General features: G+C 43.5%; 5 protein-coding genes across 5 annotated transcripts in view; 2 read left to right on the top strand and 3 right to left on the bottom strand.

The window, feature by feature from the left end:
* The window catches only part of LOC126558958 (soma ferritin), a 203,505-nt gene that overhangs the window by 35,809 nt on the left and 150,166 nt on the right, over nt 1–17,530 (bottom strand). The gene's annotated exons all lie outside the window — the stretch shown is intronic.
* LOC126557693 (tudor domain-containing protein 7) lies at nt 87–2,994 on the bottom strand. Its single transcript, XM_050213552.1, has 5 exons — nt 2,899–2,994; nt 2,563–2,815; nt 1,577–2,491; nt 1,210–1,492; nt 87–222 (listed from the first exon to the last, which is right to left on the bottom strand). The coding sequence occupies exons 1-5, from the start codon at nt 2,992–2,994 to the stop codon at nt 87–89; spliced, it is 1,683 nt and encodes a 560-aa protein (XP_050069509.1).
* LOC126556770 (claspin-like) lies at nt 3,909–9,133 on the top strand. The gene is made up of 6 exons (XM_050212255.1): nt 3,909–4,529; nt 4,604–4,744; nt 4,822–6,283; nt 7,382–8,709; nt 8,789–8,938; nt 9,014–9,133. Exons 1-6 carry the CDS (start codon nt 3,909–3,911, stop codon nt 9,131–9,133), a joined length of 3,822 nt encoding a protein of 1,273 aa, XP_050068212.1.
* LOC126567163 (single-stranded DNA-binding protein, mitochondrial) lies at nt 10,012–10,821 on the top strand. The gene is made up of 4 exons (XM_050223396.1): nt 10,012–10,018; nt 10,179–10,322; nt 10,429–10,537; nt 10,606–10,821. The coding sequence occupies exons 1-4, from the start codon at nt 10,012–10,014 to the stop codon at nt 10,817–10,819; spliced, it is 474 nt and encodes a 157-aa protein (XP_050079353.1). The 3' UTR covers nt 10,820–10,821.
* Nucleotides 12,531–15,222, bottom strand: LOC126567162 (G2/mitotic-specific cyclin-B3). The gene is made up of 4 exons (XM_050223395.1): nt 14,744–15,222; nt 14,459–14,657; nt 12,981–14,387; nt 12,531–12,817 (listed from the first exon to the last, which is right to left on the bottom strand). Exons 1-4 carry the CDS (start codon nt 15,083–15,085, stop codon nt 12,531–12,533), a joined length of 2,235 nt encoding a protein of 744 aa, XP_050079352.1. The 5' UTR covers nt 15,086–15,222.

The raw sequence follows: 17,530 nt of genomic DNA, 5'->3' as shown, positions 1-17,530 counted from the left end.
AAACAAATCGAAATAAATTGAACTAAACGAAAAACGAAATGATAGAATGTAAGTGTACAACAGCGATCCGACTCGTTACACGCCCCTCAGCCAGGGATGTATGAGTTTTCGTCAATTTTTTCCGGCTTTCGGGGTAGTGCTAGCTTGGTCATTATTAATCCTTTCCCGATATCGTCACCGTCCGGACCATAAATTAACACTTCCCATGGATATTTGTTATCACTGAAAAGAAGGAGAAAGCGAAACATTGATTAGATCTGGACTCTGTTCACGTCCTTTAAGCGATATGGCGGTCCTGAGTATAGCTTTCGACATCGACGAATTTCCATTCTTATTTCCAATTAAACATTATGCTTCCAAAGTTTCCTTTTCATAAGTTGTATTTTAAACGCTGTACTTCTTCTTCTTCTTCTTGGCTTAACGACCTGTAAGGTGATGCCGGCAATCTAAATGGCTTTCTAAACTGCCGATACCACGTAGTTGGTTAGTCAGTCCTCACTACGTTCGGATCGTACAATCATTGCCGGATCAAGCCACTTGGAGGCTTGCTCGGTAGGACGAAAAGTTGAATACCCCGAAATGCCCTGTGGATGCTCCAGGCCTGCTGAATCACAAAACTAGTGTTGTGCGTACTTAGTAAGGGTGAGTCAGTGTTTTAAATCTTTCTAATGAATGATTGAATAAAAACTTTTTGTGAGAAGTTTATTTATCTCACAAAAAGTTTTTACACCACTTTTTGGATTCGAATCACAAAGAGTGTTTAAGCTCCTTAGCTATTATCAAACTCATTCCCGAGTAGTTAGTAGTCGCCAGACTGGACTGGAGCTAGGAATGGAATCGCAAATAGGTTTAATTGGAGATCGAATCGCAAAGCGTTTTTACGATTCGAATCAACTCAGAGTTTGGACTGTTTTGGGATTCGAAGCGAGTTGTTACAGATGTTATGAGAGATAATTTTAAAAGAGCTGTTATTCTCAAAACTACGCTTACATTTAATCCTTCCCTGCTTACAACCAAAGTCCCTGCCTACAAAGTCGACATTTAGCTTTCTCATTAGATTGGTCACAAATACGACATATTCAAGACCTCACGAAATTGTAGTTGGCAGAATAAAAAAGGAGAAAAGCTTCGAATGGAAATTCGTCCAACGGTAGGCGTAGATCCTGCTCTCAAAAACCACATTAAACGTCCATTAAAAAAAACACTCACATGATCAGCGTCATGGTGGGTTTATCCAGGATGTAATTTTGCAGCTGGTAAATCGCTTCCACGTGGCACGGCTTGATGCGTTGTATGTTAGCGATACGGCAGCACACCGCCTGATACGGCACATACTTGAAGCGTTCTTCCCATCGGCGCACCTCGTTCGTTCCAACCGTCGCCGTGTTGCCGTAATCGACGTAAAACACGCTGACCGTATGATCATACGCTTCACAGACTTTCGCACGGAACCAAACATTGTCGTACTTGGCAACGACTAGTTCATTAAGCGCTAATAGTACAATAATTCAATAAAAAAAAAAACAAAACAAAACAACTCCCAATCAAACTGCTTATTTGGAAAGCGTTTACTTACCTGGCATTAGCTTGAGCGGTTTATAATTAGCCACCACTTCCGGATCGTTCATTTCTGCCATCAGATTCTGGAATGAGCGGTAGTTTTCTTCATTCCCTTCTACTTGCGCATAAAACAAGTCCACATCAACCACGCAGGTCGGGTACAGTGTAACGTACGTGTTTGTGTGCGGAATTTCCATCTGTGCTGGAATGGCCACGGCAACCAAATCCTTCTCGACCGTCCAACCGTCCGGGTTTTTTGGTTCGTGCCGTAATCGGCAGCTTGCACCCTTAAAGCAACCCTTCGTATCCGGATCGTAGTGTTTGCAAAGTATCTCATCATCCTTCGGTATGTACCCGAGGACCGCTTTCATGGCGTTTGTCGTACTGCTGGATATATCGTCGAGCTGTTCCAGCTCTTCCTTTGTGAATATTTCTCTGGTGATAGCATATTCAGGCGCTCCTTGCTCGTTTACGATGTGTTTCACCGTCAGAAGATCATTTTCAATCGCCACTACACTACAGTCCACGGAATCGTACAGTTGAAAGGGCAGCGGGACAGTTTTCGGTGCAAGTGTACATTTCATCGCAAATGCCGGCACGCCTCTCAACTCGGCCGGAAGTGATGCTTTGATAATATCTTCTTCATACGGCAAAGTTTCACCCAAATCGAGCAGATACAACTCGAGAGCCTTTTTATCATCCTCCACAGACGCATTGCAAATCACACGGTGCCATAGATTGTCGAGATAAATCATAAACACCGCACCGGGTAACGGTGTTTCGTCGAACTTTCTTATTCCTGTCTTTTGTATCGCCATCAGTTTGTCGCGGAAATCTTTCTTCCGCGACTCGTCCATTGCATAAAAAATGACATCTTCCCTTATTGGCGGAATGTAGGTGACGATAAGCTTCAGCTTCTGGTTCGCTTGGTCTTGAAATGGACAAAAACGCAAAGGGATTTAAGCAATCAGTTAACCTTTGTTTTTTACTCGTAATACTCACAATCCAACGTAGGTTTCATGTAACCGAACGTTAAGTCAATGGCCGGTGCTTCTTCTAACTGCAGCGGGACTGCTGCCATTTGCTTGCCGAAAACGGTCGATTCATCTGCAAACAAGTCCTTCCAATCGTTCACCACCGTTTGCAGTGTTTTGGTCATCTTTTGAAGCTCATCGAGCGCTAATTTAAAATCTTCCTGAAACATAACTCGCTTTTCCAGCCCATTACTGAACAGGTAGCAACGAAGATGTTTTGCCTATGGGAAATAAAAAGGTCCCCCCGGACGTGCAAGAGTGTCAAATTTCGTGTGCACAACGTGTCCTCAAACACTATACGTACCCTTTCCAGCATTAAGCTTGTAATGGAATTGACGAAAGCGGCATGTTTTTCTAGATATTCATAGGAAACATCCCAGAGCTGTTCATAAACAGACATTTTCGTAAGCTCGCAACGGAGGCACGTTCAAGTTTGGCACGCACTTTTTCCTCACCAACAACCACACCGAACCTAGAGCTTAACGTTCGGTAATCGAAAATGGTGCCCGCCTTTCCAGTTTATCGGTGTACGCGTACTTGTGTACAGTGAAATTGAGGCCAATGACATTAAAAAACTACTTTAATTTGGAAAATTGATGATCGCTCTATTGTTGGAAGCTGGAAAATGATTTGACGGTAGTGATGGGTCATACGACTCCAGGTAAGGCTGGTGTCATTGCTCAATGGTATGTTGCAAGGGAAATGTTTGAGATTTGACAGATGGCGTTGAACGTCAAACGTTAAATCCCATACATTTCCCTTGCAACTAGTGCCATGCCACCGAGCAATGACACCAGCCTAAGTGCAACGAGTTTGTATCGATCCGTAGATGTAGCAAAGCATATGGTCGTCCCGAACCCTTTGCTCCTAGAAGACGACCCGAATCAACGAGTCGAACTCGCGAATGCTTTACTGCACAAATGGGTCGACCCTAACCGCTCCGGGATAAGCTCAGTGTATCATATCGTTTCATATTACAAGTCGTAGAAGAAGAAGAAAAGGCTAAGTTTTTCGAATGTATGTGAAGGGTAGTCACGATAGATAGAGAATGAGTAGCTCCGCCAACAGGGCCTATGGATGGCTTCGACCCCGGTTGATTCGAGTAGCCACGTCCATCACTAGTTGACTAGTTCGATGCTTCGGTTTGACATTTCCTCTGCAAAGGCGGGAAACAGTATTTGGTAAACAACAGAACACAAAATATACATTGCGTGTACTTGTGTTGTCCCGATAGTTATTTGTGAAGAAAAACTATTGATTATCGCAACAAAAAAAGTGTAAACGTTTTGCTAATCATAAATTATTGCATCAACAATGGAATACGATTCGGACTCAGAACTGCATGCAACTGATACCCTCCGCTGTGATAGTGATTCTGGAGAAGATAATCAATCGAACGAAGGTACACCAGAAGGAAGGGATTCGGAAAAAGAGGTCGTCACAGAAGCTACATCCCATGCAACGGAAGCTGGAAAGCAGCTTCAGGATTATGTATCGACAAATGAGCATAAAAATTCTTCTGACGAATCGCCGGATGTGGTGGAAACCAGTGGTACAAACAAACGTAGATCAAAATTCTCGCACCTTGTCGACAGTGAATCTGATGAAGATGAAATGGCGGTTAAAATGAATGATAAAAATGACCCACCACAGCCTAATGTGGCTCATCTGGATCGATTAAAATCACTGGTAGATTCGGATTCAGGCGAGCAGCAGCAGGACGACAGAAGTGAGCAGAAAAAGAAAGTGAAAAAGCAGATTAAGCGAAAGCCCAAACCATCGCCGGCACTCCTTTCGGAATCGGATGGTGAGCAGTCGAATGATGAGGCACGTCCCGCAACGAAAGAAAAGCAGAAACGCAAACGTAAAAAAGACACAAAAACTGAAGTGGAATCTTCAAGCGAAGTTAAATCCGCTCGCGATATACTGGCCAGCGTAAGTTGTTTTCCCTCTCTCTAGCTTCTCTGCTAGTTGTTCTATCCTTGGTACACGAACATTTCTATCCGTAGCTTAATTTATTCTTCGATGATGATGATGACGCCGAGCAAGTTTTGCCCGATAGGATCGATTCTGGAAAACTTGTTGTATCAGCTTCTTCCGAGGACGAATACAACGAAGGTTTGGTGCGAAGCGCGAGATCGGCTCGTAAGGTAAGATAGCAATGTCGTGCCTGTAAATTTGTAAGATAAATATTTGAAATCTATTTTATCTCTTTTGCTTACAGCAGATGACGGCAAAGGAAGCGATGGCAGATCGACAAATAATTCAAAGTGAATCACAACGAATGGCACGTGAAAAGTATATCGATGTTCCGTACCATCGTACGAAAGTGTTTTCCTTCGAGGAATTCCGGGCGCGGAAAACGATCTGCAAACCGGACCCGTTGCGCGATTGCACAGGCGATAGCGCTCCGACCAACAAGTCGATACGAATGACTGCAGAACAGTTGGAGGAATTTGCCCGTAAGCTGCAGGAGCGTGAGTTAGAATCGCAACACTTTTTCAAGTCGGAAAGTGAATCCTCAGATTCGGAACCGGATAATAACGTTACGACAGAAGGTAAACCTGGCAACGAAGGTCGGCAGGATAATATCGCACCAGAAGCGCACAATGGAAAGATACAAGAAGTTGAAGTAGAAATGGTTGGAGACACATGTACCGTTGAACCTTTGGACAAACTAAGCTCGTCTAACGATATTTCTCCACCTCCATCTGTAACCGAAACCGCCAAAACACCGGGAGAAGAACCAATTGATCCTATCGATGAAATTGTGAATCGAACATCCGAGAATATGGAACAGATGATGGCCTCTTTAAAAGAGCCAGAAACACTTTCCACCACCACCGCTACACCGGAAACCGAACATATCGAGATCAATTATGATGCATTTACGTCAGAAGCCCGCAGTACAACGTTGGCAGCCAAAAAGGCAGCCCTATTGGCGAGCCTAAAGCTTCCACCATGTCCACGGCTCAGTGGAAGTTCGGACATGATAATTGATCTAGACAGTGGTACAGTACAGCCGAAAGAACCTTCCGGTGTGGATATTCTCTTTCAGCGGCTTGCCAAGTGTAGTGCAAGCGGTCAAAACGCTAACTCACCGGTGAGCAAAAAATCCGTCAGTATCTTAAGCACTGAAAATGGATTCGTCAAGCTGGACACTGTTTCACTGTTCGAGAAGGACGAGCGTCCGCTGGTGAATAAGGAACCCGTACCTGGAGCTGCCTATTCGAAGCTGAAACAGGCGCTAAAAGAAAAGATCGACGATATTCGGCGAGAGTTTATACGGAAGCGAGAAGCTGAGTTTGCTAAAAAAATTGATCTAGAAAAGGCGGATGAAACGGACGATGAGGAAGAGGACGAAGAAGAGCTGCTGGAAGACGAACAAGACAGTGAGATGGAATCGGATGAGGAAACAGTGTCTAATGCTGCTGCTGGACAGCAGAATGACTTATTGAACGATCACGCGTTAGAGGAGGATGCGTCTGCTGCAGAAGAGAGCTCGAGTTCGGAAGAAGGTGAAGAGGAAAAGGATGAGCAGGGTGTTGATGGGGGCGTGAAAAAGAGTGGAAGAATTATTAAAGCATTTGAAGATTCGGATGATGATGATAATGATGCTCCGCCAGCGAAGGAAAATCATTCGAAGGAACGGGAGCTGACAGTGAGTCCTTCAATCGCCTTAACCGATGGTATGTATGTCCTCTTCCCTAAAAAAAATCATGTTGGGCCTGTGGGAGGGACAGGTGGGGGTTGTTAATCCCGCCACTGGCAATGAGAGCAATTTGTGCCCCATTTTTTGGACCACTGGCTATGCTTTTTACGGGAACTACACTGAGCGAATTAAGAATAGCACCACCATGTTCTTTAGACTATTTATTCCAAAACGTTGAATCGATTCTCTTTTTTGAAGCTTAAAATGTTAGTTCAATCTTTTTTTTAACCTTTTTCAATCATTGGTTGCCATTCAATATGAATCCCGTTTTTTGTTGTTGTTGTGGAAACCAAATTTTACTCAGTTCAGGTTTATGAATTGTGGAATTAACCATTTCCAAAATTGTGATCGATTATGATTACGCCTAGCCTTTGGATTGCATTCTTTGAGTGTCCTTGAAATCAACGCCAGTGGAAGCTCTTCTTCAAAAAGGAAAAATCTCCCACAATTATCAGAGTATCAGGTTCTTCGCGGAAACCTTAATATCGTTGTTGTCAATCATCAAGATTGAGATCATCAAGGACTTCATATTATCCAAAAAGACCACTTTTTAACACTCATCCTTCGAGAAAATATATGCTTTACCGCTTCAAAGTTTCATTGCAATGCTGCTCCTATTTTTTATACTAATCTTATTTGGTTCACTAATATTTTACAAAAAAGAATTATATACCACCGTATTTTAGCTTTGTCTTCCACATACATACATATATGTGGCCACCAAAATTGTAATTTTGCAAGAACAAATCGGCATTCTTTACTGATAGGAAGCTATCTTGATCGTTTTCACTCGAAAAGAAGCCCTAAATTATTGTTTTTTTATCTATAAGATTTTTCATAACTTAAGATCCTACACTCGACTGCTATGTCCATAGCAGGATAATCAGCCCTGCATACGGGAAACCTAATCCTTCACACTCGGAATAAGCTGAAAGTGCTGGCATTAACTTTTAAGATAGCCACTGCTAAGGTCAAAAAAGCGTAGCAATATTGTTGAAGAATACTTCGAGCTTCATTTACAGGGTCGTGCAAAAATAGTCCTTTTTGATGCAAATGCCTTTCTGTTTTGGTACAGGTGACAATATTGCTTCCGGATTAAGCATTAACAGCGAGCAAAATGAAGAAATGCTTTGGAAAGATGATAGAGCGAATGAAAGTGCGGAAGTTGTAGAAGATGATTTGATGGCTCTTTGTTCGGGACAGTTTGCCACGCAACTGCCACAAAACACACAGAACGAGTCATTACCGCTTTCACAAGATCGTCCCGACACTCTGGACCAAATGAGCCAAACAAACGCGAAATCTCTTTACACACAGAACCAGCAACCTATTGGGGAATCGCAACTAATGGACCTTTGCTCTGGACGGTTTGAAACCCAAGCTGATGAGCTGCAATCAGTGCAGGCGACAACTGACACTACCTCACCGCAGTTGGATAGTACTGATAAAAAAGAATGTGCATTCGATGATAGCGATGTTTGTGTTGGAGGTCGCTTAATGCTAGATTCGTCCGATGATGAAGCGGTGCATAAGGAAATAGAGCCCAAAAGCAAAATCAAAAAACCCAAGCGAAAACATCTAAACATATCCGACGATGAGGATGATGAGCTTCGCGAGGATGAAGCAGCGATTGAGCAGCTTGCCGATGAGGTTCCCGATCCGGTACCCGACGACGACGAAGATGACGAAGCGGAAGAAGCAGAACGGTACGTGGATTACGATTCGGAGGAGAACGAAGTGGAGGTGAGACTGACCAAGAAAGAGAAGCAACTGATCACTGCCAAGTTCGTCGAGAACGAGGCAGAACTATCCGAGTCGGAATGGGGTAGCGCAGACGAGGACGAGCGAGATCTCGATCGGTATGACATGGAGCTAGGCGATGAGGAGCAATACGATCAGCGTCAGCTGCAGCAGCAGCTGGAGAAAATACACAACCGCCAGATGCTCGATCAGGACGATCGTGAGCTGGAACATTTGAAGGAAGTTTTCCTCGAGGATGAAGAAAAAGATGGCGTCGGACGAGAAAGGCAGTTCCGATGGAAAAATGTGGAGAAAACGTTTAGCTTGGATTACGATAAAACCACGGAGCAAGATGGTGATGCGGACGCGAACGGTAGTGACGACGAGGAGATGGAACTAAACTGGCGCAAGATGCGACACGAACGAAATCTACTGCTCAAGGAGAAAAATATCGATCTCGGTGCGGTTGATTTGACTGCCACTACGCTGCTGAATCCGGCGGACACAACGATCGCTACCGGCAATGAGCAGGAAAACATGAATCAGTTGGGAAGTACGTCGTGTGGAAAGAAAAAAATCACAATCGTTAGGAAGAGCGCCGCATCTACTACAGTGGTAAAGGAGGATAATCCTTTCCTAATCTCTAAATCCACCATCCTTCAGGTACGTTTGGTGTGGTGCTCCTTAAATTTAATCCATTTTGTTACACATGTTATGCTATTTCTGTATCAATTTAAAACAGGGCCATAAAGCATCGTTTCTTTCCCGTGATCAAGAAACGCTGAACAAGCTGGCGAGTTTGATACCGGAAACGGAAGGCGCCACTAGTACACTTTTGACTGCGAAAGCACGAAACTTTGTTTTTGCCACTCTTAGTCCTGCAGTTGAGAAGGTAAGAATCCTAAGTAATGGCAAAATTTAGTTGTGGTGTTTGCGTAACATATGATGTGTTTTTTTTTCCTTCCAGTCCTCTAAACGATCGCTAGAACCAGAAGGTGTAGAGGTTAACGCCAACACTAAGAAGAAAAAAACTTCGGATAAGGGCTCGTTCGGTGCAAAGAAAAAATTGCTACATTCTACGCAATAAAGGGCCTATGCAACATTGACATCAAAGAGATGATGTATTTAGATGTAGCATAAAAAATCATCGTTTCATCAGCTCAAGACTGGGTCCGAGCTACCGAATCATGTATCAAAAATAGGAAATAATAAATACGATTATAAGCATTATGTTAGTGATATTCTTCTAATTGGTGTCTTCTTATTCTTCTTGGCTTAACGAACTCTAAGGTCACGCCGGCCATCATCAAATGGCTTACTAGACTAACTGCCTATACCACGAAGTTGGATAGTTAGTCCTCATTACGGGTAGACGGTCCGGATGGTATTTGAACTCCGGTCCTGCCGTATGAAGACCGGCGCCGTTGTCGTCCGCTACACCAGGCGTTGGAGAGTTTGATAAGGCATAAAATTAGCAGACTTCCCGAAATGATTTCAGTTCTTGTACCTGCTTTAGTAAGAAAGATGGAGATCCGGTCGATAATCGTCAGAATTGAAAGCTTACCAAAAATCGAGTAAGCAGTTGAATATTTTGGGTTAGAAGTTAGAGTTAGCAAATTCTGTTTTACGCGCTTTTATGGCGTCTCTCTGATCGATAGTCTGAGGCACTTCGTCAAGCATACTGGGTACTAACTTAGTCATACTTCAACTTGATTGCAGTTTGAGTGCTTCTCTATTAAAATCCCTTTTCCATCGAACGAAGCTGGGACTGTACAGAAGTTATATAGTCTAAGGCTGCGAAATACGAACACTCTCTGCACAAAAGTGACGATATTTGAGAGGTCAGAGATCACCAGAAAAAAAATTACCGGAATTTATGTATAGAATTCTAAAACCTCACCGGTTCGGTGAGCTGAACATGTCATAAGAACGACACCAGACGACCCAGGCACAGCGTTTGAGAATATGAGATGTTGTGAAGACAGACCCTTCATGCCAAATACGTCGTACACTCAAGGGTTAATTTCGATCGTTTCGCAACGGCCGGCATTTTTGACAGTGGCGCTTGTTTACGGTTTTACCGCAATACAAACGATTCATAACGCTTTCGATATGATTTCTACAAAAGTAAGTAAAATTAGCTGTATTTGTGCGTATTTACATCAATTGTGGGACACTTTACATCTTCGTGTTACAGATTTTGCAGATTGGCAAGTTGTTTGCACGAAGTGGACTTCATCGTGCATACTGTACAGATCCTACTCGTATAGAGAAAAGTAAGCAATAGCATTGCACATTTGGCGCTAAACCATGTTTAAAAGGAGTAGATAAACATAATCAATTCATTGTACGTATCGTTTTCCGTCCTTTCTTTATATCCAGCTGTAAACACGGTCACATTGCTAGGTCGTGTTGGTGCGGATCCACAACGACGCGGAAATGATGAACATCCGGTGGTTATGTTTTCCGTAGCGACGCACTCCAACTACAAGTAATATGTGAACAAACCCATACCTCGACGGTCGTCCACTTATTATCTTGTTAAATTTTATTGTTCAGATACGAATCCGGTGACTGGATGCAGAAGACGGACTGGCATCGAGTGGTTGTCTTCAAGCCGGGTCTTCGGGATGCGGTAATGTCCTACCTGAAGAAGGGACAGCGTACGATGATCACTGGGAAAATAACTTACGGTGAAATAACGGACCAGGAGGGTAAGCAACGCGGCACTACCAGCATTATTGCCGACGATGTCATCTTTCTCCAGAACTAACTGCCCGTTCGATGTGGAGGCGTATTTTTTGCATTTGTTGTGTATGATAGTTCACTAGCGCACTGGTATAAGAGTAAAGAATTGAAATTTTGGAAGTTTATACATTTGTAATTTCTATGTGTCACTAATGTACAAGATGTGAGGGTTGGACTACTCGGTGGTGAGGCGACATTGGGCCCGATCTTCATTTGGCAGGATCGAGGTTCAAATTCCATCCGGATAGTTCCCCAGTAGTGAGGATTAGACTTGCTAACTTGGTGGTATATCAACAAGTCTAGTAAGCCATCAGATGGCCGGTTTGATCCTTGTAGGTCGTTAAGCCAAGAAAAAGAAAAATTGTTGGTTGTTAAAAACAACAAGAGCAGATTTTGTTTGCGATCATCTAGATCAAGCACTTCTTGAGATTGTAATTCCTTTTGCTGGAAAATCCTTGTTTGGCGGCTTTGATGCTATTTCATCACCTCTGAGGACATCACGGAAGGACACATCACTTGCACCCCACCCCTTCTGATCCATTTCAATAGATCTTTTCCCTCCGGTTCCTATTCATGGACGGGGGAATGTTTATGGCGGGGAAACATGCATGGTTCCTGTGTAAAAATCATAATAGCGGCTTCTCATTTCTTGCTCCAGCCAATCTTTACATTTTCAACATCCGTTTTAGAATCATGTGTCACAGAAGAGCCGTCAATTGGTAGCTGATCTATGGTGATTTTAAGGTCCCATCGCTTTTGGAGGTCCGCTACATACTTGGTTTAAGTTTTTTTTTTATTCATAAGGGACGGCCAGGCCGTATTGCTACTTGGTTTAAGTTCTAGCCTCAAGAAAGCACCGATCATGTTGATTGTCGTTTGCAGTCGACTCCTCTTTGGTGTTGCATATGTTTTCGTTGGGGTGAAGTTTTCCCGATCGTCGTTCAATGATGGTTGAGACGTCCTGTTTCCGTAGTGGAAAAGTTACTTCCATTGACGAACATTTTTGGCAAGGCGAACATTTTTTACGAAGGCGTTCGTAAAACTATCACTAAAATTACTTCATCTTGTGCAACTTTTTCTCATTCAAAACACATTTATTTGATATTACACTTAGCGCGCGCATGTTCAGCAAAAATTGCGCAAAGCTAAAATCCATATTACAGATCCACCTTCTACCGCATATCTTAACACGAGATGACGTGGAGAGCAATCGTCAGTTTTTTGTATTGTTTCGTTTATAGTTTGCTCAAATATCAGTCTCATTTTGCAAGACCTTCTTGTCGAAGGCCTCAGTAGCAAAACATTGGATCATTAATTACACATAATCATTAATATAAGCAAATAAACAACAGGGGTAAAAACGCAATAAAATGAATAATAAAAGAATGAAAAAATAAGAACTTAAACACTAACGTAAGCGGAAGGGAATACTTCCACTATTACTACCATTTTCTTGGCACGAGGCGATGATGATGATGAAACGGCAAGAGTTGTTGCAGTAATGCAATATTAATGTAACAATTCGTTAATTACATCTCCGGAGCGAGCTTATGATAATGAACACGCTGTCTCGCTTACGCTTTACTTGGTCAGGCAATGAAATTTCTTACGATTTAAAAAGTGCAGGAATTACCGACGTTACCTTTATGTGCTGTGCTGTTCACGATCAAACCACCGCAGCGAGCAGCGTTCGATCTCGGAAAGGGAATGTCCACTCTGTTCGGTTTGAAATGTACTCATTTGTTAACTGTCGACGTAGTGTTGGTGGTGGTAGAAATGGCTACTGGTTCTTTGGCTGCAGAGATTGAATTGCTCGGTACCGCGACAACGGTGTTAGGTGCTTCAGACGAAACGTTAACGGTGGCAAATAATTTCTCCATGTTCGTAATGATAGGGCGTTTGGCCACTTCGAAGAACAGCTCGTGGGAGTATTTTTTGTGCACGGTATCAAAGGAATATTGCCGTGAACACATACCGTTGTTGAGCAGTACGACCGCATCTCTAAACTGTTCCATCTTGTAAGCTGCAATTGGAAGAAAGAGTTTTTTTTAATCATCCATTTTAAAACACACACGTTATGTCTAGCGGTGAGAACTCCGGGCTGAATTAATTAATGGTTATTTTCAAACAAAAGAAAAGTATTTGATCTCTAACATAACTTTTTTTTAATACATAAAAAAACTTACATGAGTAGTGCTCGAGTGTATCGTTCCATCCCGGTTGGTCCAACATACGCCGGGCAATGAAGAGTGCGGCGCAAGCAAGCTTCGAATCGCGCACCAGCACCGTGTCGTAATCCATCAACCCCGTTTCCAAGATGTAGCGCGCCAACGTGAGCGTCATCATCGGTATACGGTTGACACGTGCGTACCGGCGCAGGAAACGGTACGATAGTGGAAATCCAAGATCATATTCGATCGTACGGAACACGGTACGTTCCATTTTCAGCAGATCCATACGATCATAGGCACCGTCACAGAAGTACACAAAATCATCCACCGTCGGTGGTAAGCGTTCATCGTACTTGGAAGCGATCAGCATACCGGCAATCCCTACCAGCTGCAAAACCTCATGACCAATCGTTACGCGGGACAGGTATGTGTCTAATATTTTTACCGCCAGATAAAGCGTTTCATGGTTCAGCTCGAAAGTTTCCTGTATCTCAATCATCCAATCGACCAGCAGCGCCCGCATACGCTTCGTCAGATGCTTCTGCCGTCCCATATAGTCCGGTATGGTGTAGGAAGGTTCCCGAACCTGCAGATACTCAAAGATGTCCTGAGCGTACTCCGACACCTGGTAGATATCGTTCCAGTAGCAAAGATCGTAGTCCTCAATCCCGGCCGGCGGTTGTTTGCGCGGCATACCGATTTCAGCCGTTGCAGCCCGGGTGAGGGCCACATTTTCTTTGATCAACATTTTCCACGGCTCATTTGCATCCTCTCCCGGTCGTGTCTTTGCTTTCTTGTCGAGCGTTGCCGTGGAAATAGTCGGCACAGCTACTTGACTTGCAGCTGCTGCAACATTGGCTTTAGTCGATGATGTACCGTCGGTGCCGCCGCCTCCTCCATCCAAATGTTCTACTGCCGTCACATACAGCGCATTGTCCTCGAACTCGTTGGAACCACGACCACCAGCCCGCTTTGGTTTGGCCGGATGCGATCGACCGGTTGGCGCTGGGACAATCACTGCCGGCTGTGGTTTCTTGTATTGCGCTTCACCCTCGCCTGCGCCGTCCGCTTTTGTACCGGAAAAGGTCGAAACTGCATCTTCGAAATTTTCAACCGCCGTCACATACAGTGAACTATCGCTCGCTTCAAACTCGCTGGATGCCCGAGCCCGTTTAGGCTTCAGCTCGGAACGTTTCGATAAAGCGTTGTTGTTGCTCACTATTGATTGAGACTTTTTCTGTTCCACACAGTTTGTGTTCTCTTGGGTGGTACTTTCTGCCTCGGCTACAATAGCCACCGATCGTGTTCGCAAAACGTTCTTCCACGATGACACTCGGTTATCGACAGCCGTCGTCGCAAGAGGTTTCGATTTACCCTGCAACTCGACGACATCCGCTTTACGCAGCTGTCCGTGTGCAAGAGCTGATCAGGCCAGAAAATATTAGGCATATTAGATTATTGCTACTATGAGCGAAATGGAACTCATTACTTACCAGCATTTTCCGCACCATTCCCTGACGACGACGATGGCACATTCTCCTTGTCCTTGATGAGTGCAATGGGCTTCTCTTGTTGTGGTATTTTTTGACTTGTTCCCCCGGCTTGCTGCTTTCGCATGGCAGCGCGCGTCATGATCCTCGGGACGCCATGAATCTTCGGCACTTTATTTTTCTTGAAATGTTGATCATTTGGCTAGGGATAGGAATGGAACCGCAATAACATTTTCGTTAGACGGCATCGTAACACACTACTTTCCTTATCCCTTTCTTACAACATACCTTCCATGTTGGTTTGGTACCGACCTCCGAAGCAGCTTTGGACGATATCGGCTTGCTAAGAAAGTTGGTCATCTTGCTTTTCAGTACCGATCCGATCGTAGACGCTGTGGTGCCTGTTGTTGTTTCAGCATTGGTAAGATTACCAAGCGCGAACCGTTTGGCACCGATTTCCTGTTTGGCAAGGCTCATGTCCGCCTTGCGCTTGGTACCCTTTTCCACCATTTCTTCAGGACAATTGCGATGCGGGCTGTGAGCACTTTTCGGCACGCCGATACGATTACCATTTACGGCACATGCTGTTTGTTTTAGGGCAATGGTGTTAAAATTACTGTTTGATGCCATCGTCGTCGGTGGTTTCCTTTTTTTTGGCGATGCGATGCGTGCGCGGGCAAATTGTGTGCGTTCAGATCCTCGGCCTTCAGGTTCCAGATGGCCGTTAACAAAAGCTTGTTCAAAGGTGTTCGAAGAAGAGGTCTACGATGCGCTGATCGAACAGGTACGTACATCACAACTTCATGTGACAATAGCGACTTTTTGACACTTTGAAAAGGTCGCTTGTATTTTATTTTTTTAATGAAAAATACAGTTATAGTAATAAAAGCAACATTTTTATAGACCAATTATTGAAAGTATAATATAATTTAGGCTTTATTATTTGCACCACATTTGTTTTTTTTATAATGTTGATTTGAATCTCAAGTGAACTTTTGAACACGACACATTAAACGTAGTGCCAAAATCAGCCCATCCTAGCTGTCAACCTGATTGCAAACTTTTGTTGTCTACAAAAATTGTTTCGCGAATCGCTGGTGAAATCGAACGTGTTTTCGTCATTATTGCTGAGAGTTTTTGAAGCTGTATAGCTGCACTTAATTGGCCAAAACAGCAACAAAAAGGCTGTTTAGAAAGAGTTGTAAAGGTAAGTCTAATTAAAGGTGCAATTTTGCTATCCCCATGTTGCCTATGGACTACGGAAATTGGGGGGCATGTGCATGTGAGTTCGTTCCAGTTATGCTGTGCAATTATGCAATGGGGTGTTGGATACCGACCATATGCACATCTGTTGTTGATCTTGCAAGCAAACCCCCTTTCGATTGCTGCTCCTGTTGCTGTAAAATTATACTGTTATGGAACGATTGAAACAGTTAAAAGTATGTGTAAATTTGAGCGATTTTCTAGAACACTAAAATGATATAAGATACTGCAATACTACGATAGGTGACCTCGTCCCATTGCATAATGTTTCGTTTGAACTAAAGCCAAGTTAATGGTGGTGTAAATTTAGCATCGTGCACTCTCGAAAGTCTCAGTACGGGCGTTCAATATCGTACGATTAGTAAACCATCGAAATCGTACGGTTCCGCTGCGAAGAAGAGTAGCCGCCGCTGAAGTTTTCATCCGGTCGGCCTCATGGATGGCACGTGACAAGCCATAATGCTTTCGAAGCAATGCTGTGTTTATTACCGTCTGGCCAACCACAACCAGAAATGTGTGTCCTTCGGGCAACAATTTTGTTTGATGTCATTCTGTTGCCAGATCCAGTTCGAGCCAGTTTCTTACCGGGGTTAACAGATTAGCTGGCCTTGAGTTTTACGAAGCCCGTCGTCAGCTTTCGGATTATTTCTTGAGGTTGAACTAAATAAAAAACAATTACTGCAGGTGTGCTGCAAGAGAATGTTGCGTTGATAAATGAAGGGTTTTAATATTTTTAATGTAAGGAAAAACCTGTCCAATTACTGATTAGTACAAAGATTGATACTTCATTACGTGCAGAGACAATTGTGGATGATTAATATTATTTTTTCTGCTAACTGATGATCAACTCTCCTTTTTTAGAGCCCACGATAACAAGTTACCGCCAGTCATAAAATAGATATCAGTAGATAAACGAGTCGCAAAACAAAAAACAAAAGCAACATCAACTGATGTAATCTATGTCACAAATGGTTGCGTGCGGTTTATTGACGAGTCACGATTAGCAGCGGTCTCCGTGATTGGATTCGCACAATCTTGCACATATCTCAACGTGACCGGCTGTGATGGTGACCGGAAAATCTGGTCATATATAAAATCAAAAATGGAAAGTTGTGGTATGTGCTTTTTTATTATTTATCTTCCTCACACACACACACACACACACACACACACACACACACACACACACACACACACACACACACACACACACACACACACACACACACACACACACACACACACACACACACACACACACACACACACACACACACACACACACACACACATGCACGCCAAATCGTCGTCTGGCACAGCAAAAGTATCGCGATGACCGCAAGCCATGATCATGCTAGCGAAGAGTTTGCAATAAAAGTGACTATACATAAATGCTGCAGACATGAGGAAGAGAAAAAAAACTTTGCTTGGATGGTAGGCAAACGTTGATAATTTTTTTATTCATTTCCTACTGAAGGATTTTGACAAACAATTTGTCACCATTTAAGCATCTAAGAGATTGAAACATTCCCCTAAAAGCATATCAACGATCCACCAATACTATTGTGTTATCTGGCGCTATAGCGATTTGAGTGAGTTATCAACGTACCAAACTCACAATGATTGTGTGGAAAAAGCGCGTTTCGTTCCCAGTCCAATCCGCGCAAGCACAGCCACGCGTAGCAATATTTGAATTTAACCCTAGCGCATCCACCACACACAAACACCACCACCACACGTACGCAATCGCCACGATTCCTCGCGGTTTGGAAGGGGATTTGCGACCGTGGGATCGCTTCCAGCCACGACTGC

The sequence above is a fragment of the Anopheles maculipalpis genome, chromosome 2RL, assembly GCF_943734695.1.
Source record: "Anopheles maculipalpis chromosome 2RL, idAnoMacuDA_375_x, whole genome shotgun sequence".
In the NCBI taxonomy this organism is placed as follows: Eukaryota; Metazoa; Arthropoda; class Insecta; order Diptera; family Culicidae; genus Anopheles; species Anopheles maculipalpis.
Note: the sequence above shows the minus strand (reverse complement) of the source record. Positions and strands in the feature narration are given on the sequence as shown.